Source organism: Pseudophryne corroboree, chromosome 7 (assembly GCF_028390025.1).
Source record: "Pseudophryne corroboree isolate aPseCor3 chromosome 7, aPseCor3.hap2, whole genome shotgun sequence".
Lineage (NCBI taxonomy): Eukaryota > Metazoa > Chordata > Amphibia > Anura > Myobatrachidae > Pseudophryne > Pseudophryne corroboree.
This window is the reverse complement of record NC_086450.1, coordinates 494,259,039-494,283,249: the sequence shown is the minus strand read 5'-3', so window position 1 is coordinate 494,283,249 and position 24,211 is coordinate 494,259,039. Positions and strand designations below refer to the sequence as shown.

General features: G+C 44.9%; 1 protein-coding gene across 3 annotated transcripts in view; it reads right to left on the bottom strand.

Annotated features, from left to right (window-relative positions):
• Positions 1-950: 950 nt before the first annotated feature.
• The window catches only part of LOC134945731 (uncharacterized), a 164,138-nt gene continuing 140,877 nt past the window's right edge, over positions 951-24,211 (bottom strand). The window contains exons 3-5 of one of the 3 annotated variants that reach the window (XM_063935183.1): positions 16,706-16,744; positions 9,194-9,232; positions 951-2,309 (exon numbers count right to left, since the gene is read on the bottom strand). In XM_063935183.1, the coding sequence (XP_063791253.1) occupies positions 2,200-2,309; positions 9,194-9,232; positions 16,706-16,744 (188 nt within the window). In that variant the 3' untranslated portion in view covers positions 951-2,199. Of the gene's footprint in view, positions 2,310-5,228; positions 6,823-9,193; positions 9,233-16,705; positions 16,745-24,211 lie in introns of those variants that run through there. The other 2 variants (XM_063935181.1, XM_063935182.1) reach the window with 2 other exon arrangements.

The following is a 24,211-nucleotide window of genomic DNA, read 5'->3' as shown; positions in this document are numbered from 1 at the left end:
TCCTCAACGCAGCGTCCGGCAGTGATCCGTGCTGCAGCGCACCCCCCCTGCCGCCCAGCAGCCCGGGACGTTCGTCCCGGCTGCCGTGGCTGGCCGCCTCCAGCGTGCTGAGGCGCCCCCAGCAGAGGCACGCAAAGAGCGCGCTGCAGCGGGAGCTGATCTCCTAGCCGCAGTGGCTCACCCTTCTTCCACGGCGCGCGCACACACACACACAGCTCAGTGCACTGGGGGCTGTACTCACCGCTGCTGTTGCCGAGAGCAGAGCTCCCAGATTTTGGCGGTCAGTGTCTCACACAGATCGCTGCAGCGGGAGCTGATCTCCCGGCTGCAGCGACTCCCCCGGCGCGCACACACAGCTCAGTGCGCCGGGAGCTGCCCTCACTGCCGCGGTCGCTGGAGAGGTCTGGGACCGCGGCACACATTTAACAAAATACATTTTTCAAAACACACGGCGCCTAGCACCTATTACATTTAAAAGCGCCCTGTGTCCCTGAATATGGCGCCGGGCACTGAGGTTAACCCCTTTAGTGCCACGGCCGCCATTAACCATGTGGTTACCAGAGCTGTCCGGCCACACTATGTAACTGTGACAGGGAAGGTGGCCCCTCTCAGCTCTGGGCCCCATAGCAGCTGCACTACCTGCACCTATGGTAGCTACGCCCTTGAGTACATAGAGCCCCTAGTTCAGTAACTACTGGAAAAATTCGGTTTCCTCTGTAATAACCTGAATATAGAGTCCTATATTGTTATTTGGTGCTATACAATACTATGGAGACAGGTGTTAAGTTTGTTTAACTTACAGGAAGAAAAAGCACTACTTTAATACAGAAATGTTCAGGCTGCTGCAACCTGTAAGCACACCGTCACGCTGTAAGCACAAGGTAGCTACACGTGCGGCCGAATACACTTTAACCCCTACCAGGAAATGAATGCGACACCAATTCTATATGTTATTTTGTGGTCCAACGCAGCAACAAATATTTACTTAAAAGGGGGTACACAGAGAAATACAACACTATTACAGAGAAGAAGCTACAACCAATGGATACATACGTTTGTTCGCTGCGCCACCCGGATCCGGTCCTCAGTCAATCTGGAAAGATGACCTTCAGAGAATAGACTAAGGCCGGCCAGGAGGCATGGTTTTTATACAATAGTCCAAAGCATGAAACAAAGGAAACTGTAATCTCTTCTTTCATAGGTCAAAGGGCTGGTCTCCTACAGTACATGAGGGGTCATAGGTCTGTTTGAATAGGTGGGCGATGCCTGGTCCAGGTGCACTTGCAGATGTCTTCCACTGGGTTCCCGCTGAATATCAGGAGTACAGTACATACAGTGAGATATAAATATTGTATTCCTGCACATAACTATGCGCAGGAGCATGCAATTATCTGCAAACTGCAATCGGAATATAGGCCTTGAAATACTGTACAGCTGGATACCAAACACCTCATCTTAACCTAATTCTGTCCCCTCATATCCTGTAAAGTTGAATCCCTCTGTTGTTATACCTTCAAAGTAAATGTAACTTGCTGGTGTGGTGCGTGTAGGCTATGTGTAAATTATGCACTATGTGGATTAAATATCAGATACGTCTTTGTGGCTTTTCCATGCAAATGCGTATGCTACCGTATATACTCATACCACGCGTTAATATGCAGGACTTCATGAGCCAATATACGCAACCTGCGGGGATGCGCACGCATGGCAGAACAAGCACACGCACGGAAGTCACTCTGTGTGGTGTTTACACGTGATGCGTGTGGGTATAATAATTTTGACTTTGACAGTCCACCCTTTGGCAGTAAACAATAACTGCATCCCATAACTAATAATACAGAAAATATTACATTTACAATATGTACATTTCAGGTTACATGGGAAGAGTTTTAGGTGGGAAAGATATAGCCTAGTGGGATAGGAAAAAGCGTGTATGTATGAGTAAATGTCTGAGGGGCATGTATCATCGTGCCGTATATGTTCTAAGTAAGCTTCGAGGTACTGCAAAGTATACATTAAATCCTTCTCATCCCGTATTAAGGGTCTGTACATGGGCAAACAAACACTATCGAGCTCTTTTCAGGCAAGGGCCATTAGCCCTCACCTTTTCATCTTCTTATACCAACAAATGGGGAGCACATTTATCTGATGATACATGTGGGGGAGACGTATGTGTATGCTATTATGTGTGGATAACATTTATCGACTATGTGTGTCATTAACTGAAGATTGCAGAGATGAGGGTAAGACACATAAAAATACATTCACATATATCTGGGTACACTGAAGACTTTTCCGGTTGGATGTGTCTGGGTAGAGGGGAAAACAGAAATATGGTGAAAGAAACAGGTCATGAAATTCATTTGCATTCCTTATCACAACACTGTTTCTACGGTTGGGTCATAAATAAAATCTGCCACTGTTACAACGCCTTTGCTCCTTAGACTCATCAAATTTATCCTATGTTTGCGCCGCGTCAAAACACCCAGGATATAGAGGAGAAACTTTTCCACACACGCAATTAAATTTTGGGCCCACTCTCCTAAACCAGAGAACCATTTGAGTGGGTTCAACCATGAGGCCCAGTCGGTCAATTCATTACCCACAGCCGTCAAGGTAAGGTTGTGCTTCCTTCTGAACTTCCACTTCAACTGCAAGATCTCATCCATGTTTTGATCGATGATCTCAGTTGGGTCTTCAGTACTATTCGTAATATACGTACAGCACTTCACACAATATTGAGTTGCCAGAGTAACACAATACCCACCTTTCACAGCCGTGATGTAATTCAAGACCATCCTATGCTGGACCAGCTCCTTCTTGTAGGCCTGTAACTCCCTACCCGTATACCTGAAGGTGTCATCATACATCTCAGTGATATTATCGATCAAGTTTGCCAGCGCATGGATGTACCTATAATTTATAATTCCTCTGGCAGTATGGGTGATGTCTAATTATTATTATCCTTTATTTATATGGCGCCACAAGGGTTCCGCAGCGCCCAATTACAGAGTACATATGCACATAATCAAAACAGGAAAACAGTGACTTACAGTTGAAGACAATATAGGACAAGTACAGGGTAACTAAGCATAACTACACCAGTAAACATAGAGATAAGTTCCAGGTGGCCAAAAACTGCGGGATCTGGGCAGTTGAGGATTATTAAAGTAAGAAAAGTATAAGCACATGAGGGAAGAGGGCCCTACTCGTGAGAGCTTACATTCTAAGGGGAGGGGTAGACAGACAGGGGTGACACAGATGGGGTACATAGAGAGCATGGAACAGAGGGTTAGGTTGAGATTTGGCTAGGTTTGGTAAAGAAATGGGTCTTAAGAGCCCGTTTGAAGTTTTGTAGAGAGGTGGAGAGTCTGAGGGGGAGAGGTAAAGAATTCCAGAGAAAGGGAGCAGCACGTGAAAAATCTTGGAGATAGGAGTGGGAGGAAGTAATCAGAAGACAGGAGAGTCGGCGTGCATTAGCAGAGCGAAGAGGACGGGTGGGAGAGTAAAGGGAGATAAGGTCAGAGATGTAGATGGGAGAGGAGTGGGTGAGAGCTTTGTAAGTGAGTGTGAGAAGTTTGAATTGGATTCTGAAAGGGAAGGGAAGCCAGTGGATGGCCTGTAGGAGAGGGGAGGTAGACGTAGTGCGTTTGGTGAGGAAGATGAGCCAGGCAGCAGCATTGAGGATAGATTGGAGTGGAGAGAGGTAATTGTCAGGGAGGCCAGTTAGGAGGAGATTGCAGTAGTCCAGTCTGGAAATAATCAGTGAGTGAAAAGGTCTGATTCTAAAAATGTTTTTGAGATGAAAATGACAGGTTTGTGAGAGGTGCTGAATGTGTGGTTTGAAGGAGAGGGAGGAGTCAAGGATTACGCCAAGACAGCGTACTTGGGGGCTAGGGGAGATAGTCGTGCCATCAATGGATAATGAGATTGTGGGAGGTGAGGCTGTGCGGGAGGGTGGGAAGATGATCAGCTCAGTCTTAGACATGTTGAGTTTAAGAAAGCGCTGAGACATCCAGGATGAGATAGCAGAAAGACAGTTTGAGGTCTGAGTGAGGAGAGCCGTGGAGAGATCAGGGGAGGAGAGTAGATTTGAGTGTCATCAGCATAGAGGTGGTATTGGAAGTTAAAAGAACTAATGAGTTCACCTAAAGAGGACGTATAGAGAGAGAAAAGGAGAGGACCAAGAACAGAGCCTTGGGGGACACCAACAGTTAGTGGAAGTGGGGGGGGAGATAGCATCATGAGAGGAGACAGAGAAGGAACGATCAGAGAGGTAGGAGGACAGCCAGGAGAGGGCAGTATCACGCAGACCAAGAGAGTGAAGGATTTGCAGAAGGAGAGGGTGGTCCACAGTGTCAAAAGCAGCAGAGAGGTCAAGAAGAATAAGCAGAGAGTAGTGGCCATTAGATTTGGCTGCATGGAGGTCATTGCAGACTTTTGTGAGGGCAGTTTCAGTGGAGTGGAGAGAACGGAAACCAGACTGGAATGGGTCAAGCAGTGAGTGAGAGGAAAGAAAGGCAGTAAGGCGATTATAGACAATACGCTCAAGAAGTTTGGAGGCAAAGGGGAGGAGAGAGATGGGTCGATAGTTGGAGAGAGTGTTAGGATCAAGGGTAGGTTTTTTAAGAATAGGGGAGACAAGAGCATGCTTGAAGGCAGAGGGGACAGTGCCTGATGAAAGGGAGAGATTGAGAAGGTGGGCAAGATGGGAACAGGCAGAAGGAGAGAGGTAGCGGAGGAGGTGGGAGGGGATAGGGTCGAGCGGTGAGGTTGTGTGGGGGGGGGAGGAACGGATGAGGGCCATGACTTTCTCGCCAAATACATGGGAGAAAGATGTCAGAGTTGGTAAGAGGGAAGGGGAGGGGTGGCAAGGGATGGGTGGTGGCTGGTTGCTGGTCTGGTGGGATGTGATATCCTGATGTATGGAGTCAATCTTGGATGTGAAATAAGTGGCAAAGTCAAGAGCAGACAATGAGGAAGGGAGAGGAGGTGGTGGTGGGCAGAGGAGGGAGTTAACAGTGGCAAAGAGGCGCCGGGGGTTGGAAGACTGGGTAGAAATGAGGATTTTGAAGTATGATTGTTTAGCAAGGGAAAGGGCAGTACTGAAGGATGAGAGCATGAATTTGAAATGGAGGAAGTCTGCTTTAGAGCGTGATTTCCTCCACTGTCGCTCGGCAGTACGTGAGCATTTTTGTAGATATCTGGTGCATTTGTTGTGCCAGGGTTGAGGTGTTGATTTGCGAGGGTGAATAGTGGTTGGCGGAGCAACAGAGTCAAGGGCAGAAGTAAGAGATGCATTGTATAGGGATGTGGCTTGTTCAGGGCATGTGAGAGAGAGAGAAGAGAAGAGAGAAGGGAGTCAAACAGGGAGGATAGGGATGAGGTGTCAATAGCCTCAATGTTACGCTTCGTGGTGGTAGCCTTAGGAGGGAAAGATGGGGAAGCAGAGATAGATAAGTTGAAAGAGAGCAAGTGGTGGTCAGAGAGGGAAAAGGGGAATTGGAGAAATCAGAAATGTCACAGCGGTGAGTGAAAACCAGATCCAGTGAGCTCCCGTTCACATGGGAGGGTGAGGTGGTCCACTGGGAGAGACCAAGTGAAGAGGTGAGGTTAAGGAGTTTAGAGGCAGGTGATTTTGTGGGGTTATCGATAGGGATGTTGAAATCACCTAGAATAATGGAGGGAATGTCAGAAGAGAGGAAGTGAGGTAGCCAGGAAGCAAAGATGTCGAGGAATTTGGAGGAAATGCCAGGTGGACGGTAAACGACAGCAACTCGAAGATTAGTAGGTTGGTAGAGGCGTATTGCATGGACCTCAAATGTAGAGAATGTAAGAGAAGGTTCTGGAGGTATAAGTTGGTATGTGTAGCTTGAGGGTAAAAGGATACCAACACCACCCCCATGGCGACCCCCGGGTCGGGGTGTGTGTGAGAATGTGAGGCCCCCAGCAGAGAGAGCAGCAGGAGAAGTGGTGTCATAGGGAGTAATCCAGGTTTCTGTAATGGCCAGGAGGTGCAGGGAGTTGGAAATGAAAAGGTCATGAGTGGGGGCCAGTTTGTTGCAAATAGATCTGGCATTCCAGAGTGCACAGGATAGGGGGTATGAGTTTGTGGGAGAGATGTGAATGAGATTATCAGGATTACTGTAGCGTTGAGGTAGGAGTAATTTGGAAGGAAAGGATAAAGAGGGTGTGATGATGGTGCTGGGGCCTTGGCTAGGAAGGGAGACTGCATGAGTGAGACAGGGAGGGAGTGCAGTTTGATACTGGTGGAGGAGAGGTGAGGAGACAGGCAGAGGAGGGAGAGAGCAGGGTTGAGTGGTGTGGTATAAATGGTGTGAAGGGGCAGAAGTGAATTGCAATGGGGAAACAGAAGAGGGGTAGGGAGGCAGACAGAGGAGAGGAGAGAGGATGAGATGTAAGAGACTGGGAGAGAGGGATAGAGGTGGTAACAGGGGACAGAATAAAGGATTAGAAAGACAATGAGTAATGGGGTTTGCCAGCCTGGTCATAGTGTGGATGGGGTGTAAACTGGTAGTAAAATGAGAATAGGAGGAGAATATGCGAGAAGAATTTAAATCCCAGTAGATTCATTGATCAAATCAGAGGCTGCGACCTCTGTCCTATCTATGAGGTGTCTCTTGACAATGTGTTCATAATTTGTATGAGTATAAGGAGTCTGAGCGTTGCAGTGAATATCTTTCATTTTGTTGTGTGCAGTGGTCATAACCTCTGGTAGTACTCTGCCAATATAACACAACCTTTCAGAGCTCGGAGTAAGCCACTTGTACGCTTTCCTTCCACATATGAAGTAGGCATCATCTGGAAGAACATAAGGGACATAATGCAACAAAACCATATCACAGATTTTTCTTATAAAGAAACCGGTCCCCAGTTCTCCCATTTGCTCATTACAAGTATTGGGCTGGATGATGTGGGCACAATACCCCTGTGACACTTTTCCTGCCCACATGGTTTTGATCCCACGTGTATACCTGTATTGGAAGTACCTCCCACTTGTTGATATCTTACGTACAAGTTCGGAGTTGATGGGTACTTTATCAGCTCTATGTGAGAAGGTCATTGTCTGGTAATTCCATGTCACTTCTCGATTTCCTGGTTTCCGGAAATTGGACACGTTAAAGCAGAACAGTGACCTATCTATGTGGTACTGGTGGAGCTTCAAGCTAGGAGGCCTAGATATATTGAATTTCTAGTCCACCGGTCCCCCCCCCCCCTGTAATTCGAGTACCTCAATTACTGTTAATGGGTATGGCACTAATCCTGACTTACTCTGTCCTTGAGGTACTTGTGAGCACACCTAACATTCTGTTTGGTTTAAGACCGTACCCACTAATGAGTGGTAATCACTCAAAGGATGTCCGCTCATGTCGATATTACTGTTTGACTGACATCTCTGGATGCACCCATCTTCAACTATGTTTTCGCAATACCTATGTAGCCCTCTATATGTATATAATGACTGGAAGAGCTGGCTTTCAAACATGGGAAAATTTATGTGTACATGTATTTATTAATGTAATATAATATTGTTGTATAACATAGCAAATATATATATTGGTATTAGCAGTGATATGCTACTATGGGCATGTGTTACTGGAGAGCATGCACCTCAGAGAACTTTCTGGTATGAGCACGAGAGACCGGGGAAGACGGTTAGTCAGCGCGTGAGAGAGAAGAGAGGAGAGGGGATAGCTACGCAGCAGGGAGAGCGAGGACGGCTGGCAGAAGGAGGATTACGCTGAACGGAGCGGGTGAGATAGAGCACCGGAGGTACCGCATATAGCCGGGAACGGAGACGAGGGTGTGAGTCACTGTAGCCGAGACAGCCCCGTAGTTAAGGAGACTCGGGGAGCAAATACCTCAGAACTGATTGTGACCATCCATGCTGAGAGTCGGAATCCAGAGTGACGGCTGAACGTACCCCGGGTGTCCGGACAATACCCTTCGATTATACGTAACCCCGGACATCTGCTTTATAGTCCCGGATGGCGGCTGCCGAAAAGACGCAAATATGATGGGACATCCGTCAGCTACTGCCTGCTGTGGGTCATGTGAGTTACACCACTGAAAAGTGACCTAGGGGAGTGGAGAACTATTGGAACACCCCTTAGGAAACCCCTCCCTGTTTGTCAGTATTACCTTACATGGTGTGGAGCATAACAGGGACAGTAGAGATTTATACTAGCCTGCTGTAAGGTGATTGATGGACACCAGTAGGTGACTGGTTTAAAATAAGTGAACCCTAATTGGGGTTTCCAGAGACAGCATATCCCCCATGGTTAATATCCATTCGCCCTATATTTTATAACCGAGTTGGGGGAGTATCACATGATCACTGGATAACGCTAAACTGAAACCAGGATTGTATAAGGCACCAACCCGAACTGCAGAGTGAAAGGTGTCAGTAGTCCTCTCCTGGGGGCTACATTGGTGGTATTGCTTATACTGGTTATTAGAAGACGGAGTATAGACAGCTACTTCTTAAAGTGCCCGGCCAGGAGGAAGAGGAAATCTGGAGTTATACGTTACTTAAGGGAATCTGGAGTTATACTGTACTTACTCTTTTATTTGAATATACTGAAAGACTGCTATTGAGGTTACAGGAGGGAACTGGTATCGGGTATTAATATCCTCCGATACTGAATATCGATATATATATATATATATATATACAAGTGGAAGCCCTCTTGAGTCATCTGGACGCAGTTATCGTCTCGTATGAACTATAGCGATTCATTGCTTATATATTAAAGGACCGACGAGACAAACAGCATTTACAGCACCCGCTAGGCTATTGAGTGTCCAAGCGTACTACTCCCCTCTTATGGGAGTGCATCAGGATAGAAGAGTAATTCGGAAGGACACCAAAGATCAACTTATTTCTCCCTTCGGTTCAAACTTAGAGGATAAATTCGATAGTACACCACCCTATTATCAGTATAGAGGAATCGCGCTATCGAAAGGGCCCCAACAGTGCACCAACGTATCCTTATTCATAACAATGGTTATTGCATGCAAGTCTCTTTGTATAGAGTATAATACATGTATTGTATAAATTGGTATATATGATTAGAGCTAATTTATTCCAATTGAATGTTCCTTTGATCTACTGAGGTTGGACCTGGAAAAACAACAAACACAATTTGGTGATTTAATAAAAAATACTTACCTGAATATTGTACTTTGCTCTGATAAATATATGCTGGATCTGAAACAAAAGATAAAGTGGTAAAGGTCAGTATAAGAAATTATAATATATTAAAGGGTCACATCAATATCCCTTTTTGGGCTTTCCCAAGCGAGCACTGTAATTTTACCCCTGCTTGGGTGGAGGCACTCCGGATATTTAAGATTGTAACCTTTGCACTATTACACTTCAAGTAACAACTAGTAAGATAGGGTTACATGTGGAGGCACTGCTGAGATCCTAGTATACAGTTGTCTCCTAGCTAGAATACTTATTGTCAGTATGAAAGTTATTACAGAAGCCTACATTGGGCGATGGTGCATAGAGAAAGGTGTGGATACCAGATACTGTTTTGGGTTACATGGAAATATGGTAACCGTAACAGATGAAGGAATGTTAAAGGCTGTAGGGTCTTTATGGGGTATAAAGCAACCCCGTATAGTTGATAAATGTAAAGGGCCATATGGGGATGTTTGTGCTGTTCTCATTACCAATGCTGATCAATTGGATCAAACCCTTATACCCAGTATGATATTATTAGAAGGCATGATGGGAAGGAAAGTCCAGATAGTGTGGCCAGAAGAGAGGAACGAAGAGTATGCGGCTGAAGTAGCTGCCCAAGGGGAGGACTCCGAGGGTCAGGGAATGGGGGATTCCATGTCGGGGGGTTGTTTCCATACTACCGGTAGAGGAGTGGATCCTTCTAATCATACCCCTAGGGGTAACCCTGATACTCCAGTGGATAACGTTGTGGATAAAGTGGTAAGCCACTTGGAACGGTGGCATTATGAAGGTGGATACCGCCGATTAAGAATCTTTTCTGGAATCACCCCTGTTCCAGCTGGAGAAGAAACATATGAGATGTGGCGTGAAGCGGCCGTACAACATTCCGAGGAATGGCAATGTCCGGAACATATAAGGCGACAAAGAGTGGTTGAGAGCTTACGCGGACCTGCCATGGGTGTGATCCAGGCCACTCGCCGGAGTAACCCTACCGCGACATTGAGAGATTACATAGAAGCATTGGATTTTTCGTTTGGGACATTGGAGGATGTGGGAGACCTGATGGCCCGATTGAACTGCACCTATCAAGACCATGGAGAGACCTTGACCCATTATATATACCGTGTCGACCGATTAATCTATAAGGTAGTGGATAAAGGAGGTCTTAGTCCCGAAATAGTGAATGAGAGACGGTTAAAACAAGTACTGAAAGGAGCACTTACTAATAACCCTGTAGCGCAACGGTTAAGATGCACCATGGCTACTGCACCCCCTCCTACTTTGACGGAGTTAGTTAAAGAAGTAAAATTGGAAGAGGTACAAATTGAAAATCGTGAGAAGTCAATTAAGAAAGTTAAAGTGGTGTTACCCTCTGCAGACACTAGTACTCCTCCTATAGATGATCGGCTGTTAAAATTACTTGAGGAACAAAACAAGAAAATCGATCAACTTATTGCCTTACAGACTCCACCACAGCCTATGGAAACAACTCGAACCTCTGGATGGGGTCGCGGAGTTAATAGGAGGGGAGGACCTCGAACCAATATAGAATGTTATAGTTGCGGACAGTTAGGGCATCGGTCTTTTGAATGTCCCCTCAATAGATATGAAACCAGAGGAGGTAACTTCCCCAATAGGAGGAGGGAATCAATGGGGGAAAACGAGAACGGGAGCTCTGTGGACCCCTCACAGACTCCCCGATCATAAAGGTTAAAGCAATGGGGAGTGCCCAGTGGTCGCATAATCTTCCGGATCAATTACTGGGACATGCACCACTAACGAGGGCCATCATTAATGGACATGACTGCACCATTCTAATGGATAGTGGTTCGCAAGTATCCATTGTCTTTGAGTCCTGGTATAATGATCATCTTTCAGATATCCCCATTCAACCACTCAGTGGACTCACTATATGGGGGTTGAGTGAGCAAAGGTATCCCTATCTCGGTTATATCATCACGCAGATTACCTTTGAACCGGGTTTGGGCTCCCCCAATGAGACTGTTCCATTGATCGCTCTAGTTTGTCCTGATTCCCCAGGGGATAATGGAAACTTACCGGTTATTGTGGGCACTAATACTCACATGTACCGTAATCTTATTAAATGGTGTGAAAAACAAGAACTAGAAAGCCGATACAATGGTGGAAAAGAGGCACTAGAAGGGCAGTGTAGGTACTTGAAAGGGGAATGTTTAACTGTGGGACCAAGTGACACCGAACCCAGTAATAAAGGGCAGTGGAATTGGATGCTGAACCTCGAATCCTGTTTTGATGGAAGTGACATCAGTGATGACTGTAAACTACTTTTGATGGAACAATTACTACAGAGGGAAGCAGTTTTTTCAAAAAGTGAATGGGATCTAGGTTCTGCAGTAGGTGTGGAACACCATATTAAGTTAACAGATGATACGCCTTTTCGGGAAAGATCAAGGAGGCTGGCTCTAGCGGATTTCGAGGATGTGAGGAGTCATCTTAGGGGTTTGCTGGAGAATCACGTAATTGCGGATTCAGAAAGTCAATATGCTTCTCCTATAGTGGTGGCCAGAAAGAAGAATGGAGAGATTAGACTGTGCATCGACTACCGCACGTTGAATAGCAGAACTGTTCCTGACCAATACACCGTCCCTAAGGTAGAGGAAGCACTAGATTGTCTGCAGGGCAACCAATGGTTTTCGGTGCTGGACCTTCGTTGTGGGTACTATCAGATTCCCATGAGTCAAGATGATCGATCCAAGACCGCATTCATATGTCCCATTGGGTTTTTTGAATTTCTGAAAATGCCTCAAGGGATAACGGGAGCACCAGCCACCTTCCAGAGGACTATGGAAAGAACCGTGGGAGATATGTGTTACCGTGAAGTGTTGGTCTACTTGGATGACATCATTGTCTTCGGTAAGACCCTTCAAGAGCACAATGAAAGATTGCTGAAAGTATTAGATCGTTTACAAGCAAGAGGGCTTAAATTGTCGGTTGAAAAGTGCAAATTCTGTCGATCATCAGTAAAATATCTAGGGCATATAGTAAGTCGACAGGGAATAGCCACTGACCCTGATAAAGTAAATACAGTAAAAAATTGGCCCAGACCAGAAAATCTCAAGGAATTGCGATCATTTTTGGGATTTTGCGGGTATTATCGCAAATTTGCACCGCAATATTCTCAAATCGCCCGGCCACTCACTGATCTAACACGAGGCTATCTGCCACGAAAGAGAGAATCCTATAAATTTAAGCAGAAGACAGTTAGGGATTATTTTAAGCCTAAAGAGCCTTTCGGGAGTCGGTGGGATATATCATGTGAAGAAGCATTTGAAAAGCTCAAAGATAGATTAACCAACTCCACCGTATTAGCCTACGCGAATCCTGAGCTTCCGTATGAAGTCCATATAGATGCCTCATTCAATGGGCTGGGAGGTGTTTTATATCAGCAGCAAGATAAGCAACTCTGACCCGTGGGTTATGTTAGTCAGGGATTATCTCCTAGTGAGAAGAAATATCCAGTGCATAAATTGGAGTTCCTCGCCCTTAAGTGGGTAGTAACTGTGAAGTTTCATGACTATCTCTATGGTGCCAAGTTTTTAGTGCAAACTGACAATAATCCATTAATTTACATCCAAACAACCGCCAAACTTGATGCTACTGGTCACCGGTGGTTGGCAGCTTTAAGTAATTATAATTTCACCATAAAATATCGACCAGGGATCAGTAATCAGGATGCAGATGCTTTATCCAGAATGGCCCATAGGAAAATTAATGAAGATCACAATGAATGGATAGAAGTTCCTGCCGCAGATGTAAATGTGCTATGTCATCAGATTAGTATTACCCGAAATGTAATTGTAGCTGCCATTACCTTGACAGGAGCATCGGAACAAGCCATCCCGTCTCAGTATTGTAGGCTCAATCGATTAGCAGTAGAGGGAATGGACATCATCAATTCTGCACAGATGGCCAGAGAACAGCATGCTGATCTGGATATATCCCCGATAGTACATATGTTAGAGGGGCATCCTTTTAAAGCTAAGGAGAAGACGCTTACAGATAAGTCCCGAATATTGATGCGTCAATTGAAGCGATTGATAATACAGGATGGCCTTGTGTATAGGAGCAGCATACGGCAAGATGGCAGCAAAAGATTACAACTGGTGTTACCTAGTAAATATAAACAGTTAGTATTATCAGAGTTGCATGATAGACATGGCCATTTGGGTTATGACAAAACCCAAGGGTTGATTGCTGACCGCTTCTTTTGGCCTTTTATGAACAAAGACATTGAACATTTCTGTAAGACCTGTGGTAGCTGTATACTAAGAAAGACCCTTCCAGCCAGATCAGCTCCATTAGTGAACATTCAAAGCTCTGGACCTATGGATTTGGTATGCATCGACTTTTTAAACTTAGAAGAGCCTGGAGGTAGAGATGGAAACATCTTAGTAATTACAGACCATTTCACCAGGTATGCGCAGGCCTACGTGACGCCCAACCAGAAAGCGGTGACTGTGGCTAAAACACTATGGGAAAAGTTTTTTCAGCATTATGGTTTACCTGCAAGGATACACTCAGATCAAGGGAGAGACTTCGAGAGCCGACTAATTAGGGAACTCTGCCTGTGTTGCGGGATAAGAAAATCACGAACAACCCCCTATCACCCACAGGGGGATCCGCAACCCGAACGGTTCAATAGGACGTTATTGAATATGCTCGGTACCTTGAGTCCAAAACAGAAATCCCAGTGGAGACAGCATATAGCATCATTAGTGCATGCCTACAACTGCACCAAGAATGGATCTACTGGATATACACCGTATTTCCTAATGTTTGGCCGAGAAGCTAGACTACCCATTGATGTGTGTCTGGGGACTCTGTCGCATACCCATGCTGCTTCATCACATAGTCAATATGTGAAGCGACTTCAGCAACAGTTAAAGAATGCATATCAATTAGCTCAATCAACTTCGAAACGAGCAGGAGAAAAAAATAAGACTCAATATGACCGCCAAGTGCGGGAGTATCGTTTGCTCCCGGGAGATAGAGTATTGCTTAGAATCTTCGGAGTTCCTAGGAGTAGGAAACTTACTAATCGGTGGCGACCCTATCCATATATTATTATTCGACAACTCCCAGATCTTCCAGTTTATCAACTAGTACCAGAAGATGGGATAGGTCCTTCTGTAACTTATCACCGTCAACATCTATTACCCATATCACAAGACACACGATGGGGAAATAGTAATGGTGATACCGAGCACATAAATCCTCAATCTGGGATGAGATCTATTGCTCCGGAATCCCAGACATTCAACTATATAGGAGATAACGAGGATGAGGATTATTATAGTGGTAGTTACTATAAGGATGAGGAACCTTTTGGGATGGTTGAGAGAAAAGCAGAGGATACCGACAAGCTTAATAGTGGTATTCATGAATCTCCCATGAATGGTGATGATTGGGGCATGGAAGACAACAGTAGAGTTGAAGAAATTATTGAAGAACAAGGGATAGATGTACATTCATTGGATGAATCTATGGGGGTGAACAATCGGGAATCAGAAAATGCTTACCTGCCATCACCTCGGCCACAGAGAATTCGGAAGCCCCCTCGGGTACTCACCTATGATCAATTGGGAATTCCTACAGAAGTACCGTTGGTAGTAAATCCTAGTCCAGTATTACCATGGCCCTATTTTAAACAAATATGTTATAGGGGGTGGGGATTTCCTAATTCTGGTCATTAGAATCCCCAGGGGGAGAATGTAGCCCTCTATATGTATATAATGACTGGAAGAGCTGGCTTTCAAACATGGGAAAATTTATGTGTACATGTATTTATTAATGTAATATAATATTGTTGTATAACATAGCAAATATATATATTGGTATTAGCAGTGATATGCTACTATGGGCATGTGTTACTGGAGAGCGTGCACCTCAGAGAACTTTCTGGTATGAGCACGAGAGACCGGGGAAGACGGTTAGTCAGCGCGTGAGAGAGAAGAGAGGAGAGGGGATAGCTACGCAGCAGGGAGAGCGAGGACGGCTGGCAGAAGGAGGATTACGCTGAACGGAGCGGGTGAGATAGAGCACCGGAGGTACCGCATATAGCCGGGAACGGAGACGAGGGTGTGAGTCACTGTAGCCGAGACAGCCCCGTAGTTAAGGAGACTCGGGGAGCAAATACCTCAGAACTGATTGTGACCATCCATGCTGAGAGTCGGAATCCAGAGTGACGGCTGAACGTACCCCGGGTGTCCGGACAATACCCTTCGATTATACGTAACCCCGGACATCTGCTTTATAGTCCCGGATGGCGGCTGCCGAAAAGACGCAAATATGATGGGACATCCGTCAGCTACTGCCTGCTGAGGGTCATGTGAGTTACACCACTGAAAAGTGACCTAGGGGAGTGGAGAACTATTGGAACACCCCTTAGGAAACCCCTCCCTGTTTGTCAGTATTACCTTACATGGTGTGGAGCATAACAGGGACAGTAGAGATTTATACTAGCCTGCTGTAAGGTGATTGATGGACACCAGTAGGTGACTGGTTTAAAATAAGTGAACCCTAATTGGGGTTTCCAGAGACAGCATATCCCCCATGGTTAATATCCATTCGCCCTATATTTTATAACCGAGTTGGGGAAGTATCACATGATCACTGGATAACGCTAAACTGAAACCAGGATTGTATAAGGCACCAACCCGAACTGCAGAGTGAAAGGTGTCAGTAGTCCTCTCCTGGGGGCTACATTGGTGGTATTGCTTATACTGGTTATTAGAAGACGGAGTATAGACAGCTACTTCTTAAAGTGCCCGGCCAGGAGGAAGAGGAAATCTGGAGTTATACGTTACTTAAGGGAATCTGGAGTTATACTTTACTTACTCTTTTACTTGAATATACTGAAAGACTGCTATTGAGGTTACAGGAGGGAACTGGTATCGGGTATTAATATCCTCCGATACTGAATATCGATATATATATATATATATATATATATATACAAGTGGAAGCCCTCTTGAGTCATCTGGACGCAGTTATCGTCTCGTATGAACTATAGCGATTCATTGCTTATATATTAAAGGACCGACGAGACAAACAGCATTTACAGCACCCGCTAGGCTATTGAGTGTCCAAGCGTACTACTCCCCTCTTATGGGAGTGCATCAGGATAGAAGAGTAATTCGGAAGGACACCAAAGATCAACTTATTTCTCCCTTCGGTTCAAACTTAGAGGATAAATGCGATAGTACACCACCCTATTATCAGTATAGAGGAATCGCGCTATCGAAAGGGCCCCAACAGTGCACCAACGTATCCTTATTCATAACAATGGTTATTGCATGCAAGTCTCTTTGTATAGAGTATAATACATGTATTGTATAAATTGGTATATATGATTAGAGCTAATTTATTCCAATTGAATGTTCCTTTGATCTACTGAGGTTGGACCTGGAAAAACAACAAACACAATTTGGTGATTTAATAAAAAATACTTACCTGAATATTGTACTTTGCTCTGATAAATATATGCTGGATCTGAAACAAAAGATAAAGTGGTAAAGGTCAGTATAAGAAATTATAATATATTAAAGGGTCACATCAATATCCCTTTTTGGGCTTTCCCAAGCGAGCACTGTAATTTTACCCCTGCTTAGGTGGAGGCACTCCGGATATTTAAGATTGTAACCTTTGCACTATTACACTTCAAGTAACAACTAGTAAGATAGGGTTACACCTACATATGCAGTATTCATCAGTCAATAACCCTGCACATTGCCTCCGAGCTCCGTGACTACCAGATCTCTTACTGATACCATACTGTACGGCTGGATACCAAACACCTCATCTTAACCTAATTCTGTCCCCTCATATTCTGTAAGTCATTCATTAATATGCAATAAGTATCTGTCCTAATAAATCAATGTTCTTAAATATATTTATATGTATTTCTTATGTGGTTGTAGTGTATATTGGAGATATAGTGTTTTATTATATATCTATGGGGTCTGTGTACTATGTCTTGGCTTGAGATAAAGTGTATGGAGCTAAAGTACCAACCAACCAACTTCTGTCATTTTTCAAACACAACCTGTAACATGACCATTAGGAGCTGATTGGCCGGCACCTTATCTCTCCACTTTATCTCTCTCCAATGCTTAGTACATAGATCCCTATGTATCAAGCATCTTTTGGCTAAAGGGGAAGTGGAGAAAGATAAACTACCCACCTACTGTCACTTTTTAAACACCTGTAACATGACAATTAGGAGCTGATTGGCTGATACTTTATCTCTCTCCAAGCTTTGATAAATTTCCCCCAAAATCAAGTTTCCCGCCGTACAGGAAATATTTAATAATGTGAGTTTTACCCGTAAATATAATTCTTATTGCCTCATATAATAAATGATGATAATACTGAATTTATTAAATATCTGTAGCTTGGACAAATTTGCTTCCTGTAATAACTCTTATTGACACTCCCTTACTTAGTCTTCTACTCCATACTGCCTACAATGGTAACCAGGGCCATAACTTGGTATGTGCGGAGGGGGCATCGCACATAGCGCTGCAGGGTAGGGGGCGCTGTTGGTGGCACTTGTCAATTATCTATTTTAATTACTTTCACTTGCAGCTTCCCCCCCCCTTTTAAAAGCCCAGCATCTCCTGACCGTCCCTGACTCCTACCCCCACCCCTTCTGTCACTAATACCTATACAACATTCATGAACTCAACTTGAGAGCTCTTTGTTATTCAGTCACACTGTCCTTTATTACATTTCAAGATACTGACATACCCGGGATTCCAACCTACTTCCTGTGGCATTGCAGTCAGACAATCTATTCATTGTTCTATCTGCTCTTGTATAGAAAGGTAGATAATTCTAAGATAGAGAATTCTACCTATTTGAAGCTTACCTTGTACTTTGTGATAAAATGATCAGCATTGCGGCTGAGCAGGTCTCTATGTAGTGTGTGGCTGCAAGAGATTGGGGCCCTCATTCCGAGTTGTTCGCTCGCTAGCTGCTTTTAGCAGCATTGCAAACGCTAGGCCGCCGCCCTCTGGGAGTGTAGCTTAGCATACCAGAATTGCGAACGAAAGATTAGCAATTCTGCTATTAAGTATTTCCTTGCAGTTTCTGAGTAGCTCCAGACCTACTCCTAGATTGCGATCACCTCAGTCCATTTAGTTCCTGGATGGACGTCACAAACACGCCCTGCGTTCGGCCAGCCACTCCCCCGTTTCTCCAGCCACTCCTGCGTTTTTGCCTGACACGCCTGCGTTTTTTATCACACTCCCGGAAAACGCTCAGTTACCACCCAGAAACGCCCCTTTCCTATCAATCACTCACCGATTAGCAGTGTGACTGAAAAGCGCCGCAAGAACAACAGCAAAACTGCTCAGTTTTTAGTTAACTAAGCGCATGCGCCCTGCGTACCATGCGCATGTAGCAACAAATCGCAGCATAGCAAAAATCGGCAACAAGCGAACAACTCGGAATGACCACCTGGATGTGTGGCTGCACACTACATAGATCTGCTCAAGTGCAATGCTGATTATTTTTGTACAAAGTACCAGTAGCTTCATATTGTTAGAAATCTCAGTTTTTATGCAGGATCAAATAGATCAATGAGTAGAGTGTTTGACTGGAATGCAGCAGGTTACAGGTGTGAATCCTGGGTATGGCAGTATAGTGAAATGTGTTATTTAATAAAGGGTATTGTAACTGAATAACGAGTTCTCAAAGTTAAGTGATAGAAAGTGGAATTGTGTCCAAATCTGTTTTCTTGCAGTGTTCTAGAAATGTGTGTGTATTATACAGAAGGGGCATCATAGCATGGGCTTCCTCTGGGATCAATACCCCCTCCACACGAGGCATGCACCTTATGTCCCTATTGGAAAAATGAGGGGGGGGGGGGCACCATTTCTCTCTCTGGCACAGAGCACCAAAAAGTCTAGCGCTGGCTCTGATGGTACCTACCCCTCGGTTTCTGCCACTCTGCTTATCTCAGTGTCCTGTCCCCTGATGCAGCAATGTTTATATACCATGTACATGTCCTGCATTGTCTTGTACTGTAAGTCGCTGTTTTCTTGTTCTGTTCATTTGTTAATGTAATTTGTTAGGTGCTGCTGATCCCTTGTGTCACCAAATAAAGAATAAAAATAGTAATAATACAGTTTATCTTTAACTCTTCTGGAGCAATGTTAACCTAACACAGCCTGCAATGCTGCACCTACTGTAACGGCAATAACTGTAACCATGCAATGCTGCACCTAACTGCAACCCTGCAATGCTGCACCTAACTGCAATTACTGCAACCCTGCACCTAACTGCAATTACTACAAACCTGTAATGCTGCTCCTAACTGCAATTACTACAACCCTGCAATGCTGCACCTAACTGCAACCCTGCAATGCTACTCCTAACTGCAATTACTGCAACCCCGCAATGCTGCACCTAACTGCTATTACTGCAACCCCGTATTGCGGCTCCTAACTGCAATGACTGCAATGCTCATAACTACAATTACTGCAACACTGAAATACTGCACCTAACTGCAATTACTGCAAGCCTGCAATGCTGCACCTAACTGCAATTACTACAACCCTGCAATGCTGCACCTAACTGCAATTACTGCAACCCTGCATTTAACTGCAATTACTACAACCCTGCAATGCTGCTCCTAACTGCAATTACTACAACCCTATAAAGCTGCACCTAACTGCAATAACTGCAACCCTACTCATAGCTGCAATTACTGCAACCCTGCAATGCTACTCATAACAGCAATTACTACAACCCCGTATTGCTGCACCTAACTGCAATTACTACCACCCCGCAATGCTGCACTTAGCTGCAATTACTACAACCCTGCAATGCTGCACCTAACTGCAACCCTGCAATGCTGCTCCTTACTGCAATTACTACAACCCTATAATGCTACACCTAACTGCAATAACTGCAACCCTGCAATGCTGCTCCTAACTGCAATTACGGCAACCTCGTAATGCTGCACCTAACGGCAATTACTGCAACTCTGCATTACTGCACCTTACTGCAATCACGTAATGCTGCTCCTAACTGCAGTTACTGCAAGCCTATAATGCTGCGCTTAACTGCAATTACTGCAACCCTGCAATGCTGCACCTAACGGCAATAACTGCAACCCTGTAATGCTGCTCCTAACTGCAATTACTACAACCCTACATTGCTACACCTAACTGCAATAACTACAACCCTGTAATGCTGCTCCTAACTGCAATTACTACAACCCTGCAATGCTGCACCTAACTGCAATTACTACAACCCTGCTCCTAACTGCAATTGCTACAACCCTATAATGCTGCACTTAACTGCAATAACTGCAACCCTGTAATGCTCCTCCTAACTGCAATTACTGCAACCCCGCAAAGCTGCATATAACTGCTATTACTGCAACCCCGTATTGTGGCTCCTAACTGCAATTACTGCAACCCTGCTCATAACTGCAATTACTGCAACCCTGTAATGCTACACGTAACAGCAATTACTACAACCCTGTATTGCTGCACCTAACTGCAATTACTACAACCCTGCAATGCTGCACCTAACTGCAATTACTGCAACCCTGTAATGCTGCTCCTAACTGCAATTACGGCATCCCTGCAGTGCTGCTCATAACTGCAATTATTGCAACCATGCAATGCTGCACCTAACTGCAATTACTGCAACCCTGCAATGCTGCACCTGACTGCAATTATGGCAACCCTGTAATGCTGCTCCTAACTGCAATTACTACAACCCTGCAATGCTGCACCTAACTGCAACCCTGCACCTAACTGCAACCCTGCACCTAACTGCAATTACTACAAACCTGCACCTAACTGCAATTACTGCAACCCTGCAATGCTGCACCTAACGGCAATTACTACAACCATGCAATGCTGCTCCTAATTGCAATTACAACCCTACAATGCTGCACCTAACTGCAGTAACTGCAACCCTGCTCCTAACTGCAATTACGGCAACTCTGCACCTAACTGCAATAACTGCAAGCCCGTAATGCTGCTCCTAACTACAATTACTACAACCCTATAATGCTGCACCTAACTGAAATTACTGCAACCCTGTAATGCTGACCTAACGGCAATTACTGCAACCCTTCAACTAACTGCAATTACTGCAACCCTGCAATGCTGCACCTAACTGCAATAACTGCAACCCTGTAATGCTGCTCCTAACTGCAATTACTACAACCCTGCATCTAACTGCAATAACTGCAACCCTGTAATGCTGCTCCTAACTGCAATTACTGCAACCCTGCACCTAACTGCAATAAATGCAACCCTGTAATGCTGCTCCTAACTACAATTACTACAACCCTATAATGCTGCACCTAACTGAAATTACTACAACCCTGTAATGCTGACCTAACAGCAATTACGGCAACCCTTCAACTATCTGCAACCTTGTAATACTGCACATAACTGCAATTACTGCAACCCTGCAATGCTGCACCTAACTGTAATTACGGCAACCCTGCACCTAACTGCAATTACTGCAACCCTGGAATGCTGCACATAACTGCAATTACTGCAACCCTTCAATGCTGTACCTAACTGCAATTACTGCAGCTCTGCAATGCTGCACCTAACTGCAATTACTACAACCCTGTAATTCTGCACCTAACTGCAGTTACTACAACCCTGCAATGCGGCACCTAACTGCAATTACTACAACCCTGCAATGCTGCACCTAACTGCAAAAATGTAATGCTGCACCTAACTGCAATTACTACCACCCCGCAATGCTGCACCTAACTGCAATTACTGCAGCTCTGCAATGCTGCACCTAACTGCAATTACTACAACCCTGTAATTCTGCACCTAACTGCAGTTACTACAACCCTGCAATGCTGCACCTAACTGCAATTACTACAACCCTGCAATGCTGCACCTAACTGCAAAAATGTAATGCTGCACCTAACTGCAATTACTACCACCCCGCAATGCTGCACCTAACTGCAATTACTGGAACCCTGTAATGCTGACCTAACGGCAATTACTGCAACCCTTCAAGTAACTGCAATTACTGCAACCCTGTAATGCTACACGTAACAGCAATTACTACAACCCTGTAATGCTGCACCTAACTGCAATTACTACAACCCTGCAATGCTGCACCTAACTGCAATTACTGCAACCCTGTAATGCTGCACCTAACTGCAATTACGGCAACCCTGCAATGCTGCTCCTAAATGCAGTTACTGCAACCCTGCACCTAACTGCAATTACTGCAACCCTGCAATGCTGCATCTAACTGCAATTACGGCAACCATGTAATGCTGCTCCTAACTGCAATTACAGCAACCCTGCAATGCTGCACCTAACTGCAATCACGGCAACCCTGTAATGCTGCATCTAACAGCAATTACTGCAACCCCGCACCTAACTGCAATTACGGCAACCCTGCAATGCTGCACCTAACTGCCATTACTGCAACCCTGTAGTGCTGCACCTAACTGCAATAACGGCAAACCTGCAATTCTGCTCCTAATTCCAATTACTGCAACCCTGCAATGCTGCACCTAACTGTAATTACGGCAACCCTGCACCTAACTGCAATTACTGCAACCCTGTAATGCTGCACATAACTGCAATTACTGTAACCCTTCAATGCTGTACCTAACTGCAATTACTGCAGCTCTGCAATGCTGCACCTAACTGCAATTACTACAACCCTGTAATTCTGCACCTAACTGCAGTTACTACAACCCTGCAATGCTGCACCTAACTGCAATTACTACAACCCTGCAATGCTGCACCTAACTGCAAAAATGTAATGCTGCACCTAACTGCAATTACTACCACTCCGCAATGCTGCACCTAACTGCAATTACTGGAACCCTGTAATGCTGACCTAACGGCAATTACTGCAACCCTTCAAGTAACTGCAATTACTGCAACCCTGTAATGCTACACGTAACAGCAATTACTACAACCCTGTAATGCTGCACCTAACTGCAATTACTACAACCCTGCAATGCTGCACCTAACTGCAATTACTGCAACCCTGCAATGCTGCACCTAACTGAAATTACTACAACCCTGCAATGCTGCACCTAACTGCAAAAATGTAATGCTGCACCTAACTGCAATTACTACAACCCTGCAATGCTGCACCTAACTGCAAAAATGTAATGCTGCACCTAACTGCAATTACTGGAACCCTGTAATGCTGCTCCTAACTGCAATTACAGCAACCCTGCAATGCTGCACCTAACTGCAATTACGGCAACCCTGTAATGCTGCATCTAACTGCAATTACTGCAACCCCGCACCTAACTGCAATTACGGCAACCCTGTAATGCTGCACATAACTGCAATTACTGCAACCCTTCAATGCTGTACCTAACTGCAATTACTGCAGCTCTGCAATGCTGCACCTAACTGCAATTACTACAACCCTGTAATTCTGCACCTAACTGCAGTTACTACAACCCTGCAATGCTGCACCTAACTGCAATTACTACAACCCTGCACCTAACTGCAAAAATTTAATGCTGCACCTAACTGCAATTACTACCACCCCGCAATGCTGCACCTAACTGCAATTACTGGAACCCTGTAATGCTGACCTAACGGCAATTACTGCAACCCTTCAAGTAACTGCAATTACATGCTACATGTAACAGCAATTACTACAACCCGGTAATGCTGCACCTAACTGCAATTACTACAACCCGGCAATGCTGCACCTAACTGCAATTACTGCAACCCTACAATGCTGCACCTAACTGCAATTACTACAACCCTGCAATGCTGCACCTAACTGCAAAAATGTAATGCTGCACCTAACTGCAATTACTACAACCCTGCAATGCTGCACCTAACTGCAAAAATGTAATGCTGCACCTAACTGCAATTACTGAAACCCTGTAATGCTGCTCCTAACTGCAATTACAGCAACCCTGCAATGCTGCACCTAACTGCAATTACGGCAACCCTGCAATGCTGCACCTAACTG